Source organism: Coregonus lavaretus, assembly GCF_964263955.1.
Source record: "Coregonus lavaretus genome assembly, contig: HAP1_SCAFFOLD_425, whole genome shotgun sequence".
NCBI lineage: Eukaryota > Metazoa > Chordata > Actinopteri > Salmoniformes > Salmonidae > Coregonus > Coregonus lavaretus.
Window position 1 is genome coordinate 125,898 of NW_028166266.1, and position 20,752 is coordinate 146,649.

The 20,752-nt window shown below is 49.7% G+C and overlaps 1 protein-coding gene across 1 annotated transcript; it reads right to left on the reverse strand.

Moving 5' to 3' along the window:
• Positions 1 to 2,934: 2,934 nt before the first annotated feature.
• Positions 2,935 to 20,409, reverse strand: LOC311114923 (barrier-to-autointegration factor-like). The gene is made up of 3 exons (XM_084190140.1): positions 20,236 to 20,409; positions 6,670 to 6,796; positions 2,935 to 3,560 (listed from the first exon to the last, which is right to left on the reverse strand). The coding sequence occupies exons 1-3, from the start codon at positions 20,252 to 20,254 to the stop codon at positions 3,413 to 3,415; spliced, it is 294 nt and encodes a 97-aa protein (XP_084046266.1). The 5' UTR covers positions 20,255 to 20,409; the 3' UTR covers positions 2,935 to 3,412.
• Positions 20,410 to 20,752: the final 343 nt, after the last annotated feature.

Genomic DNA, 20,752 nt, shown 5'->3' on the forward strand with positions numbered 1-20,752 from the left:
GTACTGTAGGCCCACAGCACATGACTTGACTTAGTTTGAGAAAAGCTAAGGTATTGATCAAACAATGATTTATTGACAAATATCAAATCTGATTTTACGTGTCCATTTAAACCACTTCAAATCTACTTCACAGTGACCACAGTGACCTATCAACGTGAAACTTGTCATCTCTATCATGGACGTTCTTAAGATGAACCACGCTGAATGTGGCATTGATATCTTAAACAACAAGGAAACTATTAACAACTAATTCTTTGCATACAGTGGCTTGCTAAAGTATTCATACCCCTTGGCATTTTTGGGGGGTTTGTATCATTTGATTTACACAACATGCCTACCACTTTGAAGATGCAAAATATTTCTATTGTGAAACAAACAAGAAATAAGACAATAAAACAGAAAACTTGAGCGTGCATAACTATTCACCCCCCCCAAAGTCAATACTTTGTAGAGCCACCTTTTGCAGCAATTACAGCTGCAAGTCTCTTGGGGTATGTCTCTATAATCTTGGCACATCTAGCCACTGGGATTTTTGCCCATTCTTCAAGACAAAACTGCTCCAGCTCCTTCAAGTTGGATGGGTTCCGCTAGTGTACAGCAATCTTTAAGTCATATCACAGATTCTCAATTAGATTGAGGTCTGGGCTTTGACTAGGCCATTCCAAGACATTTAAATGATTCCCCTTAAACAACTTTAGTGTTGCTTAGCAGTATGCTTAGGGTCATTGTCCTGCTGGAAGGTGAACCTCCGTCCCAGTCTCAAATCTCTGGAAGACTGAAACAGGTTCCCCTCAATAATTTCCCTGTATTTAGCGCCATCCATCGTTCCTTCAATTCTGACTAGTTTCCCAGTCCCTGCCGATGAAAAACATCCCCACTGCATGATGCTGCCACCACCATGCTTCACTGTGGGGATGGTGTTCTCGGGGTGATGAGAGGTGTTGGGTTTGCGCCAGACATAGCGTTTTCCTTGATGGCCAAAAAGCTCAATTTTAGTCTTTGTCCCTGACCTGTATGGAGAGCCCTTGGTCTTCATGGTGCCCCTTGCTTAGTGGTGTTGCAGACTCTGGGGCCTTTCAGAACAGGTGTATACAGTATATACTGAGATCATGTGACAGATCATGTGACACTTAGATTGCACACAGGTGGACTTTATTTAACTAATTATGTGATTTCTGAAGGTAAATGGTTGCACCAGATCTTGGTTGCAAAGGGGGTGAATACATATGCACGTACCACTTTTCCGTTATTCATTTTTTTTTTAAGAATTTTTGGAAAAAAGTTATTTCTTTCATTTCACTTCACCAATTTGGACTATTTTGTGTATGTCCATTACATGAAATACAAATAAAAATCCATTTAAATTACAGGTTGTAATGCAACAAAATAGGAAAAACACCAAGGGGGATGAATACTTTTGCAAGGAACTGTATGTAACGCTAATGCTCAGAATCAAAATGCAATCTTCTGCTCCTCATGAACCATACGTCAGAATCATTCCAGATGTTGTATTTAGACTCATGACTGCACACAAAGGAAGATAGTTCCTACATGATCGATGCTTGGTTTGTTTGTTATCCTACTGATCTGGTTCTTTCTGTCATCCTGTGAACCCCGTCACATAAAGGAAGATAGTTCTGGTTCTTTCTGTCATCCTGTGAACCCCGTCACATAAAGGAAGATAGTTCTGGTTCTTTCTGTCATCCTGTGAACCCCGTCACATAAAGGAAGATAGTTCTGGTTCTTTCTGTCATCCTGTGAACCCCGTCACATAAAGGAAGATAGTTCTGGTTCTTTCTGTCATCCTGTGAACCCCGTCACATAAAGGAAGATAGTTCTGGTTCTTTCTGTCATCCTGTGAACCCCGTCACATAAAGGAAGATAGTTCTGGTTCTTTCTGTCATCCTGTGAACCCCGTCACATAAAGGAAGATAGTTCTGGTTCTTTCTGTCATCCTGTGAACCCCGTCACATAAAGGAAGATAGTTCTGGTTCTTTCTGTCATCCTGTGAACCCCGTCACATAAAGGAAGATAGTTCTGGTTCTTTCTGTCATCCTGTGAACCCCGTCACATAAAGGAAGATAGTTCTGGTTCTTTCTGTCATCCTGTGAACCCCGTTCATTGCTGCTCTTGGCTATATTTTAATTACATTATTTTATGACTTGAAACACCTTCTTACATGTATTGAAAAGCGCTTAACAAATAAAGTGTATTATTATTATTATTATTATTATTGTTAAGACACTTTGCTGGTGTTTCCTTTATTTTGGCAGTTACCGGTCTATTTCCACACTCTGAGGTTGGAATAACATTGTGAACATTATGATAATGCCCTTTTCGTGTAAGAGCTGTCTGAAAAGACCGCCTGAAATGTCAGCTTGATTGCCTGGTGACATTACCAATAGTTAATAGACCAATAACGAGAGTTTGCCCTCCTCTCTCCTCTCTGCCAATAACAGTATAGTCTTCAGGTTGCACATCCCTCCGATTAGGCTCCTCCGATTAGGCCCCTCCGATTAGGCCCCTCCGATTAGGCTCCTCCGATTAGGCTCCTCCGATTAGGCCCCTCCGATTAGGCCCCTCCGATTAGGCCCCTCCGATTAGGCCCCTCCGATTAGGCCCCTCCGATTAGGCCCCTCCGATTAGGCTCCTCCGATTAGGCCCCTCTCTCAGACCACTCTCAGACAGTCCTAGCTAAATTCTTGCTTGAGAAATGTCATTTGTTTTTCTTCTTTTTTAATTGAAAATCACAGTAAGGTATTTAATTGTTAACCAGAAATTATGTGATATTGATATAACAAAAATAAACGTCTTCATTGGGCTTTTATGATTTTAGTATTAAGAGAAGTCCCGGTTACAGCACCAGGACATCTGTAACAATGTGTTGACTCTTAAGACTTTTGCAGCCATCAAGAATACAGCAGGACAACAACAAGAAGTTAATTCCAGATTTATTCCAAAACAGAATGCACCCAAAGCTATCACTTTAACCTGGGGACAGGGCCCAGGGTCTTAGTTGAAGGATGTGACAAGAAGAACAGAAGGAAGTACAGTGTCTTATAGATAACTATCAACTTTATGATTACTCAAGATTACTTATCAATACTTATAACTAATTAACGTCATTTAGCAGACGCTCTTATCCAGAGCAACTTACATGAGCAATTAGGGTTAAGTGCCTTGCTCAAGGGCACATCAGCAGATTTTTCACCTAGTCGGCTCGGGGATTAGAACCAGCGACCTTTCGATTACTGGCACAACGCTCTTATCCACTAAGCTACCTGCCGCCCCACTTATCAATAATTACTTATTAATAATTAGTTGAAAGTTGACCTAGGTAGGTCTGAAGAGTCCTAGTAAGGAGTAGAAAAGCAGAAAGGAGCAGAGACAGTGAGTGAATGTCTGCTCTCCTCTACATATTGTTGTTGGTCCACTCTCTCATTCCATTGTAGGCGTCACTTTGTTGCTTGGCGTTGGCCCCTGTGGTATTTTTCAGATAGCCCTGGAACTGGCCTTGGTCTCGACCACTCACCAGGTACTGGCCCAACATCTGGTCAGCCCTGGGAGAGACAAAACGGGGTAATTTACTGTTAAGTTCTGGTAAAGTTTTCTGAAACTATGTATAGCTCTAGTATAGGTATATTTTTGGGAAATGCTTAAACTTATTTTCAACAGCTTTAACTTCTGGTTGATCAAACCAACTTGTATTTGTTACATACTTCGTAAACAACAGGTGTAGACTAACAGTGAAATGCTTACGGGCCCTTCCCAACGACGCAGAGAGAAAGAAAATAGAGGAAGAATAGAAAAGTACAACACGTAATAATAAATACACAATGAGTAACGATAACTTGGCTATATACACGGGGTACCAGTACTGAGTCAATGATAACTTGGTTATATACACGGGGTACCACTACTGAGTCCATGTGCAGGGGTACGAGGTATTTGAGGTAGATATGTACATATTGGCAGGAATAAAGTGACTAGGCAACAGGATATATAATAGACAGTAGCAGCAGTATACTGTAGGTAGAGGTAAAGGGACTAGACAACAGGATAGATAATAGACAGTAGCAGCAGTATACTGTAGGTAGGGGTAAAGTGACTAGACAACAGGATAGATAATAGACAGTAGCAGCAGTGTACTGTAGGTAGGGGTAAAGTGACTAGACAACAGGATAGATAATAGACAGTAGCAGCAGTATACTGTAGGTAGGGGTAAAGTGACTAGACAACAGGATAGATAATAGACAGTAGCAGCAGTATACTGTAGGTAGGGGTAAAGGGACTAGACAACAGGATAGATAATAGACAGTAGCAGCAGTATACTGTAGGTAGGGGTAAAGTGACTAGACAACAGGATAGATAATAGACAGTAGCAGCAGTATACTGTAGGTAGGGGTAAAGTGACTAGACAACAGGATAGATAATAGACAGTAGCAGCAGTATACTGTAGGTAGGGGTAAAGTGACTAGGCAACAGGATAGATAATAGACAGTAGCAGCAGTATACTGTAGGTAGGGGTAAAGTGACTAGACAACAGGATAGATAATAGACAGTAGCAGCAGTATACTGTAGGTAGGGGTAAAGTGACTAGACAACAGGATAGATAATAGACAGTAGCAGCAGTATACTGTAGGTAGGGGTAAAGTGACTAGACAACAGGATAGATAATAGACAGTAGCAGCAGTATACTGTAGGTAGGGGTAAAGTGACTAGACAACAGGATAGATAATAGACAGTAGCAGCAGTATACTGTAGGTAGGGGTAAAGTGACTAGACAACAGGATAGATAATAGACAGTAGCAGCAGTATACTGTAGGTAGGGGTAAAGGGACTAGACAACAGGATAGATAATAGACAGTAGCAGCAGTATACTGTAGGTAGGGGTAAAGTGACTAGACAACAGGATAGATAATAGACAGTAGCAGCAGTATACTGTAGGTAGGGGTAAAGTGACTAGACAACAGGATAGATAATAGACAGTAGCAGCAGTATACTGTAGGTAGGGGTAAAGTGACTAGACAACAGGATAGATAATAGACAGTAGCAGCAGTATACTGTAGGTAGGGGTAAAGTGACTAGACAACAGGATAGATAATAGACAGTAGCAGCAGTATACTGTAGGTAGGGGTAAAGTGACTAGGCAACAGGATAGATAATAGACAGTAGCAGCAGTATACTGTAGGTAGGGGTAAAGTGACTAGACAACAGGATAGATAATAAACAGTAGCAGCAGTGTACTGTAGGTAGGGGTAAAGTGACTAGACAACAGGATAGATAATAGACAGTAGCAGCAGTATACTGTAGGTAGGGGTAAAGTGACTAGGCAACAGGATAGATAATAGACAGTAGCAGCAGTATACTGTAGGTAGGGGTAAAGTGACTAGACAACAGGATAGATAATAAACAGTAGCAGCAGTGTACTGTAGGTAGGGGTAAAGTGACTAGACAACAGGATAGATAATAGACAGTTGCAGCAGTATACTGTAGGTAGGGGTAAAGTGACTAGGCAACAGGATAGATAATAGACAGTAGCAGCAGTATACTGTAGGTAGGGGTAAAGGGACTAGACAACAGGATAGATAATAGACAGTTGCAGCAGTATACTGTAGGTAGGGGTAAAGTGACTAGGCAACAGGATAGATAATAAACAGTAGCAGCAGTGTATGTGATGAGTCAAAAAAGTTAGTGCAATAGGGGTCAATGCAGATATTCCTTGTAGCTATTTGGTTAACTATTTAACTAACTATTTTGCAGTCTTATGGCTTGGGGGTAGAATCTGTTCAGGGTCCTGTTGGTTCCAGACTTGGCGCTCCGGTACCGCTTGCCGTGCGGTAGCAGACAGAACAGTCTATGACTTGGGTGGCTGGAGTCTTTGACCATTTTTAGGGCCTTCCTCTGACATTGCTTGGTAAAGAGATCCTGGATGGCAGGAAGCTTGGCCCCAGTGATGTACTGGGCCGTACGCACTACCCTGTGTAGTGCCTTGCGGTCAGATGCTAAGCAGTTGCCATACCAAGCGGTGATCCAGCCAGTGAAGATGCTCTCAATGGTGCAGATGTAGAACTTTTTGAGGATGTGAGGTCCCATGCCAAATATTTTCAGCCTCCTGAGGGGGAATAGGCTTTGTCGTGCCCTCTTCACGGCTGTGTTGGTGTGTTTGGACCATGATAGATCCTTAGTGATCTGGACACCGAGGAACTTGAAGCTCTCAACCTGCTCCACTACAGCCCCGTCGATGTGGATGGGGGCGTGCTCAGCCCTCCTTTTCCTGTAGTCCATGATCAGCTCCTTTGTCTTGATCACGTTGAGGGAGAGGTTGTTGTCCTGGCACCACACGGCCAGGTCTCTGACCTCCTCCCTATAGGCTGTCTCATCGTTGTCGGTGATCAGGCCTACCACCACTGTGTCGTCAGCAAACTTAATGATGGCGTTGGAGTCGTGGGTGAACATTGAGTACAGGAGGGGACTAAGCACGCACCCCTGAGGGGCCCCCGTGTTGAGGATCATTATGGCGGATGTGTTGTTGTCTACTCTCACCAGCTTGGGGCAGCCCATCAGTGATTGGTGGATTTACTCACATAAATTGACCAAAGTTCCCAGACATTTCAGAAACTATGGTTGGTTCTGATTTGGCACACTATTCCTACGTAGTGAACCTACCTGGGAACGCCCTTATCCTCTAGCCTGCGGCCCTGTACAGGTCCGATCCCGGGTACGTCTCTCACAGACCGGTTTCCCATCGGCTCAGAGACAAAGTTACGGTGCTTCTGAGAGGTGGTGGAGTTTTCTGTAGGGACATGGAGGAACAATACGATGATGAGCTGTGTGTATTTATGACTGGGTCTTATCACTGGGTCAGTTGAGGTGAAACCTCAGATAACATTTCTCTGGGAGGGGAACCAGGAACCAGGAAACAGGAACTACCCTACTCTCTTATGGACAGACTACGTAAATATTTCAATTCTGGGTTAACCGAGATTAGGAACTACCCTAATCCCAACAGAGTTATACTCCTTGAGGTGACAATACAGCACAAACAGATCTGGGAAGAGGGAGCACTACAACACCTGGGGACATGGAGGAAGGAGCACTACAACACCTGGAGACATGGAAGAAGGAGCACTACAACACCTGGAGACATGGAGGAAGGAGCACTACAACACCTGGGGACATGGAGGAAGGAGCACTACAACACCTGGGGACATGGAGGAAGGAGCACTACAACACCTGGGGACATGGAGGAAGGAGCACTACAACACCTGGGGACATGGAGGGGGGGCACTACAACACCTGGAGACATGGAGGAAGGAGCACTACAACACCTGGGGACATGGAGGAAGGAGCACTACAACACCTGGGGACATGGAGGAAGGGGCACTACAACACCTGGGGACATGGAGGAAGGGGCACTACAACACCTGGGGACATGGAGGAAGGAGCACTACAACACCTGGAGACATGGAGGAAGGGGCACTACAACACCTGGAGACATGGAGGGAGGAGGACTACAACACCTGAGGACATGGAGGGGGGGGGGCACTACAACACCTGGGGACATGGAGGAAGGAGCACTACAACACCTGGGGACATGGAGGGGGGGGGCACTACAACACCTGGGGACACGGAGGGAGGGGCACTACAACACCTGGAGACATGGAGGAAGGAGCACTACAACACCTGGAGACATGGAGGAAGGAGCACTACAACACCTGGGGACATGGAGGGGGGGCACTACAACACCTGGGGACATGGAGGAAGGAGCACTACAACACCTGGAGACATGGAGGAAGGAGCACTACAACACCTGGGGACATGGAGGGAGGGGCACTACAACACCTGGAGACATGGGGGGGGGGGGGCACTACAACACCTGGAGACATGGAGGGAGGGGCACTACAACACCTGGGGACATGGAGGGGGGGCACTACAACACCTGGAGACATGGAGGGAGGGGCACTACAACACCTGGGGACATGGAGGGGGGGGCACTACAACACCTGGAGACATGGAGGGAGGAGGACTACAACACCTGGAGACATGGAGGGGGGGGGGGGCACTACAACACCTGGAGACATGGAGGAAGGAGCACTACAACACCTGGAGACATGGAGGAAGGAGCACTACAACACCTGGAGACATGGAGGGGGGGCACTACAACACCTGGAGACATGGAGGAAGGAGGACTACAACACCTGGGGACATGGAGGGGGAGGGCACTACAACACCTGGAGACATGGAGGAAGGAGCACTACAACACCTGGAGACATGGAGGGAGGAGGACTACAACACCTGGAGACATGGAGGGGGGGGCACTACAACACCTGGAGACATGGAGGGGGGGCACTACAACACCTGGAGACATGGAGGGGGGGGCACTACAACACCTGGAGACATGGAGGGAGGGGCACTACAACACCTGGAGACATGGAGGAAGGAGGACTACAACACCTGGAGACATGGAGGGAGGAGGACTACAACACCTGGAGACATGGAGGGGGGGCACTACAAAACCTGGAGACATGGAGGGGGGGCACTACAACACCTGGAGACATGGAGGAAGGAGCACTACAACACCTGGGGACATGGAGGGAGGGGCACTACAACACCTGGAGACATGGAGGGGGGGGCACTACAACACCTGGGGACATGGAGGGAGGGGCACTACAACACCTGGGGACATGGAGGGGGGGGCACTACAACACCTGGGGACATGGAGGAAGGAGCACTACAACACCTGGAGACATGGAGGGGGGGGGCACTACAACACCTGGAGACATGGAGGAAGGAGCACTACAACACCTGGAGACATGGAGGAAGGAGGACTACAACACCTGGAGACATGGAGGGGGGGGCACTACAACACCTGGAGACATGGGGGGGGGGGGGGGCACTACAACACCTGGAGACATGGAGGAAGGAGCACTACAACACCTGGAGACATGGAGGGGGGGGCACTACAACACCTGGAGACATAGAGGGAGGAGGACTACAACACCTGGAGACATGGAGGGGGGGGGCACTACAACACCTGGAGACATGGAGGGAGGAGCACTACAACACCTGGAGACATGGGGGGGGGCACTACAACACCTGGAGACATGGAGGAGGGGGCACTACAACACCTAGAGACATGGAGGAGGGGGCACTACAACACCTGGAGACATGGAGGGGGGGGCACTACAACACCTGGAGACATGGAGGGAGGGGCACTACAACACCTGGAGACATGGAGGAAGGAGCACTACAACACCTGGGGACATGGAGGGAGGAGGACTACAACACCTGGAGACATGGAGGGGGGGGCACTACAACACCTGGAGACATGGAGGGAGGAGCACTACAACACCTGGAGACATGGAGGGGGGGCACTACAACACCTGGAGACATGGAGGGAGGAGGACTACAACACCTGGAGACATGGAGGGGGGGGCACTACAACACCTGGAGACATGGAGGGAGGAGCACTACAACACCTGGAGACATGGGGGGGGGGGGGCACTACAACACCTGGAGACATGGAGGGGGGGGGGGGCACTACAACACCTAGAGACATGGAGGAAGGAGGACTACAACACCTGGAGACATGGAGGGAGGGGCACTACAACACCTGGAGACATGGAGGGAGGGGCACTACAACACCTGGAGACATGGAGGGAAGAGGACTACAACACCTGGAGACATGGAGGAAGGAGCACTACAACACCTGGAGACATGGAGGGAGGAGCACTACAACACCTGGGGACATGGAGGGGGGGGCACTACAACACCTGGAGACATGGAGGGAGGAGGACTACAACACCTGGGGACATGGAGGGAGGGGCACTACAACACCTGGAGACATGGAGGGGGGGGCACTACAACACCTGGAGACATGGAGGGAGGAGGACTACAACACCTGGAGACATGGAGGAAGGAGCACTACAACACCTGGAGACATGGAGGAAGGAGCACTACAACACCTGGAGACATGGAGGAAGGAGGACTACAACACCTGGAGACATGGAGGGGGGGCACTACAACACCTGGGGACATGGAGGAAGGAGCACTACAACACCTGGATACATGGAGGAGGGAGCACTACAACACCTGGGGACATGGAGGGGGGGGCACTACAACACCTGGGGACATGGAGGAAGGAGCACTACAACACCTGGGGACATGGAGGGAGGAGGACTACAACACCTGGAGACATGGAGGAAGGAGCACTACAACACCTGGAGACATGGAGGGGGGGGCACTACAACACCTGGGGACATGGAGGAAGGAGCACTACAACACCTGGAGACATGGAGGAAGGAGCACTACAACACCTGGGGACATGGAGGGGGGGGGCACTACAACACCTGGGGACATGGAGGAAGGAGCACTACAACACCTGGGGACATGGAGGGAGGAGGACTACAACACCTGGAGACATGGAGGAAGGAGCACTACAACACCTGGAGACATGGAGGGAGGGGCACTACAACACCTGGGGACATGGAGGGAGGGGCACTACAACACCTGGAGACATGGAGGGGGGGCACTACAACACCTGGAGACATGGAGGGGGGGGCACTACAACACCTGGAGACATGGAGGGGGGGGCACTACAACACCTGGAGACATGGAGGGGGGGGCACTACAACACCTGGAGACATGGAGGGAGGAGCACTACAACACCTGGGGACATGGAGGGGGGGGGGCACTACAACACCTGGAGACATGGAGGGGGGGCACTACAACACCTGGAGACATGGAGGAAGGGGCACTACAACACCTGGAGACATGGAGGGAGGAGGACTACAACACCTGGGGACATGGAGGGAGGAGCACTACAACACCTGGGGACATGGAGGGGGGGGGGCACTACAACACCTGGAGACATGGAGGGGGGCACTACAACACCTGGAGACATGGAGGGGGGGGGGCACTACAACACCTGGAGACATGGAGGGGGGGCACTACAACACCTGGAGACATGGAGGGAGGAGCACTACAACACCTGGAGACATGGAGGGGGGGGCACTACAACACCTGGAGACATGGAGGGAGGAGCACTACAACACCTGGAGACATGGAGGGGGGGGGGCACTACAACACCTGGAGACATGGAGGGGGGGCACTACAACACCTGGAGACATGGAGGGGGGGGCACTACAACATCTGGGGACATAGAGGGAGGAGCACTACGACACCTGGGGACATGGAGGGAGGAGCACTACAACACCTGGAGACATGGAGGGAGGGGCACTACAACACCTGGAGACATGGAGGGAGGGGCACTACAACACCTGGAGACATGGAGGAAGGAGCACTACAACACCTGGAGACATGGAGGGGGGGACACTACAACACCTGGGGACATGGAGGGGGGGCACTACAACACCTGGAGACATGGAGGAAGGAGCACTACAACACCTGGAAACATGGAGGGAGGGGCACTACAACACCTGGATACATGGAGGGGGGGCACTACAACACCTGGAGACATGGAGGGAGGGGCACTACAACACCTGGGGACATGGAGGGGGGGCACTACAACACCTGGAGACATGGAGGGAGGAGGACTACAACACCTGGAGACATGGAGGAAGGAGCACTACAACACCTGGAGACATGGAGGGGGGGCACTACAACACCTGGAGACATGGAGGGGGGGGCACTACAACACCTGGGGACATGGAGGAAGGAGCACTACAACACCTGGAGACATGGAGGAGGGAGCACTACAACACCTGGGGACATGGAGGGGGGGGCACTACAACACCTGGGGACATGGAGGAAGGAGCACTACAACACCTGGGGACATGGAGGGAGGAGGACTACAACACCTGGAGACATGGAGGAAGGAGCACTACAACACCTGGAGACATGGAGGGGGGGGCACTACAACACCTGGGGACATGGAGGAAGGAGCACTACAACACCTGGAGATATGGAGGAAGGAGCACTACAACACCTGGGGACATGGAGGGGGGGGGCACTACAACACCTGGGGACATGGAGGAAGGAGCACTACAACACCTGGGGACATGGAGGGAGGAGGACTACAACACCTGGAGACATGGAGGAAGGAGCACTACAACACCTGGAGACATGGAGGGAGGGGCACTACAACACCTGGGGACATGGAGGGAGGGGCACTACAACACCTGGAGACATGGAGGGGGGGCACTACAACACCTGGAGACATGGAGGGGGGGGGCACTACAACACCTGGAGACATGGAGGGGGGGGCACTACAACACCTGGAGACATGGAGGGGGGGGCACTACAACACCTGGAGACATGGAGGGAGGAGCACTACAACACCTGGGGACATGGAGGGGGGGGGGCACTACAACACCTGGAGACATGGAGGGGGGGCACTACAACACCTGGAGACATGGAGGAAGGGGCACTACAACACCTGGAGACATGGAGGGAGGAGGACTACAACACCTGGGGACATGGAGGGAGGAGCACTACAACACCTGGGGACATGGAGGGGGGGGGGCACTACAACACCTGGAGACATGGAGGGGGGCACTACAACACCTGGAGACATGGAGGGGGGGGGCACTACAACACCTGGAGACATGGAGGGGGGGCACTACAACACCTGGAGACATGGAGGGAGGAGCACTACAACACCTGGAGACATGGAGGGGGGGGGCACTACAACACCTGGAGACATGGAGGGAGGAGCACTACAACACCTGGAGACATGGAGGGGGGGGGGCACTACAACACCTGGAGACATGGAGGGGGGGCACTACAACACCTGGAGACATGGAGGGGGGGGCACTACAACACCTGGGGACATAGAGGGAGGAGCACTACGACACCTGGGGACATGGAGGGAGGAGCACTACAACACCTGGAGACATGGAGGGAGGGGCACTACAACACCTGGAGACATGGAGGGAGGGGCACTACAACACCTGGAGACATGGAGGAAGGAGCACTACAACACCTGGAGACATGGAGGGGGGGACACTACAACACCTGGGGACATGGAGGGGGGGCACTACAACACCTGGAGACATGGAGGGGGGGGCACTACAACACCTGGAGACATGGAGGGAGGAGCACTACAACACCTGGGGACATGGAGGGGGGGGGGCACTACAACACCTGGAGACATGGAGGGGGGGCACTACAACACCTGGAGACATGGAGGAAGGGGCACTACAACACCTGGAGACATGGAGGGAGGAGGACTACAACACCTGGGGACATGGAGGGAGGAGCACTACAACACCTGGGGACATGGAGGGGGGGGGGCACTACAACACCTGGAGACATGGAGGGGGGCACTACAACACCTGGAGACATGGAGGGGGGGGGGCACTACAACACCTGGAGACATGGAGGGGGGGCACTACAACACCTGGAGACATGGAGGGAGGAGCACTACAACACCTGGAGACATGGAGGGGGGGGCACTACAACACCTGGAGACATGGAGGGAGGAGCACTACAACACCTGGAGACATGGAGGGGGGGGGGCACTACAACACCTGGAGACATGGAGGGGGGGCACTACAACACCTGGAGACATGGAGGGGGGGGCACTACAACATCTGGGGACATAGAGGGAGGAGCACTACGACACCTGGGGACATGGAGGGAGGAGCACTACAACACCTGGAGACATGGAGGGAGGGGCACTACAACACCTGGAGACATGGAGGGAGGGGCACTACAACACCTGGAGACATGGAGGAAGGAGCACTACAACACCTGGAGACATGGAGGGGGGGACACTACAACACCTGGGGACATGGAGGGGGGGCACTACAACACCTGGAGACATGGAGGAAGGAGCACTACAACACCTGGAAACATGGAGGGAGGGGCACTACAACACCTGGATACATGGAGGGGGGGCACTACAACACCTGGAGACATGGAGGGAGGGGCACTACAACACCTGGGGACATGGAGGGGGGGCACTACAACACCTGGAGACATGGAGGGAGGAGGACTACAACACCTGGAGACATGGAGGAAGGAGCACTACAACACCTGGAGACATGGAGGGGGGGCACTACAACACCTGGAGACATGGAGGGGGGGGCACTACAACACCTGGGGACATGGAGGAAGGAGCACTACAACACCTGGAGACATGGAGGAGGGAGCACTACAACACCTGGGGACATGGAGGGGGGGGCACTACAACACCTGGGGACATGGAGGAAGGAGCACTACAACACCTGGGGACATGGAGGGAGGAGGACTACAACACCTGGAGACATGGAGGAAGGAGCACTACAACACCTGGAGACATGGAGGGGGGGGCACTACAACACCTGGGGACATGGAGGAAGGAGCACTACAACACCTGGAGATATGGAGGAAGGAGCACTACAACACCTGGGGACATGGAGGGGGGGGGCACTACAACACCTGGGGACATGGAGGAAGGAGCACTACAACACCTGGGGACATGGAGGGAGGAGGACTACAACACCTGGAGACATGGAGGAAGGAGCACTACAACACCTGGAGACATGGAGGGAGGGGCACTACAACACCTGGGGACATGGAGGGAGGGGCACTACAACACCTGGAGACATGGAGGGGGGGCACTACAACACCTGGAGACATGGAGGGGGGGGGCACTACAACACCTGGAGACATGGAGGGGGGGGCACTACAACACCTGGAGACATGGAGGGGGGGGCACTACAACACCTGGAGACATGGAGGGAGGAGCACTACAACACCTGGGGACATGGAGGGGGGGGGGCACTACAACACCTGGAGACATGGAGGGGGGGCACTACAACACCTGGAGACATGGAGGAAGGGGCACTACAACACCTGGAGACATGGAGGGAGGAGGACTACAACACCTGGGGACATGGAGGGAGGAGCACTACAACACCTGGGGACATGGAGGGGGGGGGGCACTACAACACCTGGAGACATGGAGGGGGGCACTACAACACCTGGAGACATGGAGGGGGGGGGGCACTACAACACCTGGAGACATGGAGGGGGGGCACTACAACACCTGGAGACATGGAGGGAGGAGCACTACAACACCTGGAGACATGGAGGGGGGGGGCACTACAACACCTGGAGACATGGAGGGAGGAGCACTACAACACCTGGAGACATGGAGGGGGGGGGGCACTACAACACCTGGAGACATGGAGGGGGGGCACTACAACACCTGGAGACATGGAGGGGGGGGCACTACAACACCTGGGGACATAGAGGGAGGAGCACTACGACACCTGGGGACATGGAGGGAGGAGCACTACAACACCTGGAGACATGGAGGGAGGGGCACTACAACACCTGGAGACATGGAGGGAGGGGCACTACAACACCTGGAGACATGGAGGAAGGAGCACTACAACACCTGGAGACATGGAGGGGGGGACACTACAACACCTGGGGACATGGAGGGGGGGCACTACAACACCTGGAGACATGGAGGAAGGAGCACTACAACACCTGGAAACATGGAGGGAGGGGCACTACAACACCTGGATACATGGAGGGGGGGCACTACAACACCTGGAGACATGGAGGGAGGGGCACTACAACACCTGGAGACAAGGAGGGGGGGCACTACAACACCTGGAGACATGGAGGGAGGAGGACTACAACACCTGGAGACATGGAGGAAGGAGCACTACAACACCTGGAGACATGGAGGGGGGGCACTACAACACCTGGAGACATGGAGGGAGGGGCACTACAACACCTGGAGACATGGAGGGAGGGGCACTACAACACCTGGAGACATGGAGGGAGGAGCACTACAACACCTGGGGACATGGAGGGAGGAGCACTACAACACCTGGAGACATGGAGGGGGGGCACTACAACACCTGGGGACATGGAGGGGGGGGCACTACAACACCTGGAGACATGGAGGAAGGAGCACTACAACACCTGGGGACATGGAGGAGGGGGGCACTACAACACCTGGAGACATGGAGGGAGGAGGACTACAACACCTGGAGACATGGAGGAAGGAGCACTACAACACCTGGAGACATGGAGGGGGGGGCACTACAACACCTGGAGACATGGAGGAAGGAGCACTACAACACCTGGGGACATGGAGGGGGGGGCACTACAACACCTGGAGACATGGAGGGGGGGGCACTACAACACCTGGGGACATGGAGGAAGGAGCACTACAACACCTGGAGACATGGAGGGGGAACACTACAACACCTGGAGACATGGAGGGGGGGGGGCACTACAACACCTGGAGACATGGAGGAAGGAGCACTACAACACCTGGGGACATGGAGGGGGGGGCACTACAACACCTGGAGACATGGAGGAAGGAGCACTACAACACCTGGGGACATGGAGGGGGGGGGCACTACAACACCTGGAGACATGGAGGAAGGAGCACTACAACACCTGGAGACATGGAGGGGGGGGCACTACAACACCTGGAGACATGGAGGAAGGAGCACTACAACACCTGGGGACATGGAGGGGGAACGCTACAACACCTGGAGACATGGAGGGGGGGGGCACTACAACACCTGGAGACATGGAGGAAGGAGCACTACAACACCTGGAGACATGGAGGGGGGGGCACTACAACACCTGGAGACATGGAGGAAGGAGCACTACAACACCTGGGGACATGGAGGGGGGGCACTACAACACCTGGGCACATGGAGGAAGGAGCACTACAACACCTGGGGACATGGAGGGAGGGAGACATTTTACTTCCATATAATTACACTAAGTAAAACAAAATAGCTTCATATGCTACTCATAATATTGTAACAGGAATGATCTTGGAACTTTTTTTATTTCATAATGTGAAAAAGAAGCCCTTATTTATGAGGCTGTTAATAACGTAATAAAGTAAAAATGCAGTGTTATACAAAGGCTTCTGAAGAGGGAGGCGTTCCTGCCTGCCAGATCTCACAACACCTGGGTCAAACTGGACTACAAACTACGAATCTACATTTTTGGGTTATACTGTCGCTAGCTAATCTAGTTAGTTAGCTAGCTGGATGTTTGGCTGTTTGGATTTAAACAATGCAGCCCCAGCTTTTGTGTTTCATCTGTCGGGAAGAATAACAATCAAGGACTGCATGCTGTGTCCAGAGATAGCAGAGAGGACTGCATGCTGTGTCCAGAGATAGCAGAGAGGACTGCATGCTGTGTCCAGAGATAGCAGAGAGAAGGATCTTTAGCACTGCCAAGACCCAGGTGGGGGCTACAGGTTCGGCTATGGAGGAGCAGTACATATAGAGGACCAGTATCTATAGAGGAGCAGTATCTATAGAGGACCAGTATCTATAGAGGACCAGTACCTATAGAGGACCAGTACCTATAGAGGACCAGTACCTATAGAGGACCAGTACCTATAGAGGACCAGTATCTATAGAGGACCAGTATCTATAGAGGACCAGTACCTATAGAGGACCAGTATCTATAGAGGACCAGTACCTATAGAGGACCAGTATCTATAGAGGACCAGTACCTATAGAGGACCAGTATCTATAGAGGACCAGTACCTATAGAGGACCAGTACCTATAGAGGACCAGTAACTATAGAGGACCAGTATCTATAGAGGACCAGTACCTATAGAGGACCAGTACCTATAGAGGACCAGTACCTATAGAGGACCAGTATCTATAGAGGACCAGTACCTATAGAGGACCAGTATCTATAGAGGACCAGTACCTATAGAGGACCAGTACCTATAGAGGAGCATTATCTATAGAGGACCAGTACCTATAGAGGACCAGTACCTATAGAGGACCAGTATCTATAGAGGACCAGAACCTATAGAGGACCAGTACCTATAGAGGACCAGTATCTATAGAGGACCAGTACATATAGAGGACCAGTACCTATAGAGGACCAGTATCTATAGAGGAGCAGTATCTATAGAGGAGCATTATCTATAGAGGACCAGTACCTATAGAGGACCAGAACCTATAGAGGACCAGTACCTATAGAGGACCAGTACCTATAGAGGACCAGTATCTATAGAGGACCAGTACCTATAGAGGACAAGTATCTATAGAGGACCAGTACCTATAGAGGACCAGTACCTATAGAGGACCAGTACCTATAGAGGACCAGTAACTATAGAGGACCAGTACCTATAGAGGATCAGTAACTATAGAGGACCAGTATCTATAGAGGACCAGTACCTATAGAGGACCAGTATCTATAGAGGACCAGTACATATAGAGGACCAGTACCTATAGAGGACCAGTATCTATAGAGGACCAGTACCTATAGAGAAGCATCATCGTCTGAAGCCAACTGAAGACATTCAATCTCCATCTCCATCATCATAATTTAAATGTGTTTGTTTTGCTCCATGCACTTTAGGGACCACAATGGAAACAAGGCTGTGAATGTATTGTCTTGGCAAATAAAATCAATCAAGTTAAAGGTAAATATTAATTATTTCATTGGCAAGAATGCACTAGCTAAAATGACTGTGACTAAAACTAGACAGAAATTGTCCAGAGTTTTAGTCAACTGATAATAACAAAAAATGACAACAATGAAATGGATGACATTTCAAACAAAGAAATCCTATCTCCAACAAGTAAACCTATCAGGAATAGATGTTTTCCCTGTGTACTGTCATTAACAGTCACATCTCAGTCAAATGTTTAGGAGAAAGTACTTGTCCATATTTTTACAATGAAAAACTGTTATACAAAGCAAAAATTATGTGTAACACTTTACAATACGATACCTATATAAAGGGTTTTGTAATTGTGTTGTGAATGGTTATTTAATCATTTGTAGATGCATTATAAACCATTAATACATTGGTTATATCACATTGGTCAAAATAGTGCGATAACTAGTCAGGGCTTGCCAAATAGTGAGCCACTATTTAACTCCAGTTATTAACCATTTACAAATGCACTTACAAATGCTTATAATATTGAACCCTTATTTATCATCATGCAACCTTATTTCACAGTTGAACGATAGTTATCTTTTCACTTTTGGGTGGGTTTTCACTGTTACTCAGAGGATGGTGTTTGAGTTCGGAGCAGCATGTGACCCAGAACAAGTGCATCTACCGGTATTTCTTCTGATTTCATATGATAGAATAATTCACTTGGGAGAACACTAAATCAATTTCAACTCTCCGTTCTTGGATCCCTGGGAGCTATACCTGATAGCTGGCTGAAGAAACGAGGGGCTTTTGTTATTAGCCTAGTTATTAGACTATACCTTCATGGAAAAAATACATGAATTTGTGAACTCATGTGATCACGTGATCTTATGTGAAGTTAATGTGATAACATGAAACTAAACGTGAAAACATGTGAGTACGTGTGAATATCTAGTCCTTGGCCTATATCCTAATCTGACTTTGGTGCAGGTCACAAGGCTTCTAACTAGCAATTGTATCCATTGTTTATCCAAGGCCCCGATTGTGATACCGTTTATCCAATGGTACAGTTTATCCAATGCTACAGTTTATCCAGTGATTCAATGTATCCAAAGCCGGACAGTGATATAGTATTTACAGTGATAGTTTATCCAAGGCCCTACAGTTAAAGTGCATTGGGAAAGTATTCAGACCCCTTCCCCTTTTCCACATTTTGTTACGTTACAGCCTTATTGTAAAATTGCTTAAATTATTTGTTTCCCTCATCAATCTACACACAATACCCCATAATGACAAAGCGAAAACAGGTTTCTATAAATTTTTGCAAATGTATTATAAATAAACAACTTTCACAGAGAAGTGGTAAGTGTCTTGATATAATCTGGTAAAGGGCAGTAATATGTTAGGAATTATATGACTGAATAATGTCTGGGATATACAGTTGGCCAGACACATCATGAAAACCAAAACCCAAAAGTGAGAAAATAGAAATGTTCAACTGTGCAACCATTGAACATACATTTGCATGATGATAAATAAGGGTTCAATATTATAAGCATTTGTAAGTGCAATTGTAAATGGTTATTAACTGGAGGTAAATAGTGGCTCACTATTTGGCAAGCTCTGACTAGTTATCGCACTATTTGGACCAACGCAATATAACTATTTATTAATGGTTCATAATGCATTTATAAGTGATTCAATAACCGTTAGTAATTATATACCCTATGCAAATGTTACCTCTTGTAAAGTGTTACCAAATAATTACATTTACGTTTACATTTTAGTCATTTAGCAGACGCTCTTATCGGGAACATATAATGATACTAAGGTCACAATACAGGGTTGTATAACTAAAGCTACATCCTGCAACGATCATTAGTCTTACCTTTCTTGTTTCCAGACATGGTTCAGGTGGAGGATGGAGAATTCAGTTCAATATAACTTGACGAGGTGTCTCTCTGTCTTCTGTTTTCTGTCTGCTAGAGCAGTCTTCCTCTACTGTTGTCAAGACACCGTAGCAAATAGTAGCAAAATATCTTCCAAAAAATAAAGTTTCTATTGGACAATCAGGTAGGTCCCTCCCCGCTTCAATATTCTGTCTCCTAGTGAACATTAGCTCCACCTCTGAACAGAAACGAAAGTTAGAGAGAAATGGAAAGTTTCGATTCCCTGAAGATGGGAACAACCAGTTGGTTTAAAACAACATGCCAGGGTGATGTGTGTGCATGCATGTGTCTGTTAAATCTGCCTACTCTTAGTGAGTCTTGGGAGGTGACAGCAACTCAGAGATGGGGGAAGAATTAAATCTAACTTCACAGAGAAAGTTGAAGACACCACAAAAAACAACCACAACTGGGCTAGAAAACAAGATTAATTAATCTTGTGTCTCTCTTTCTCTCTCT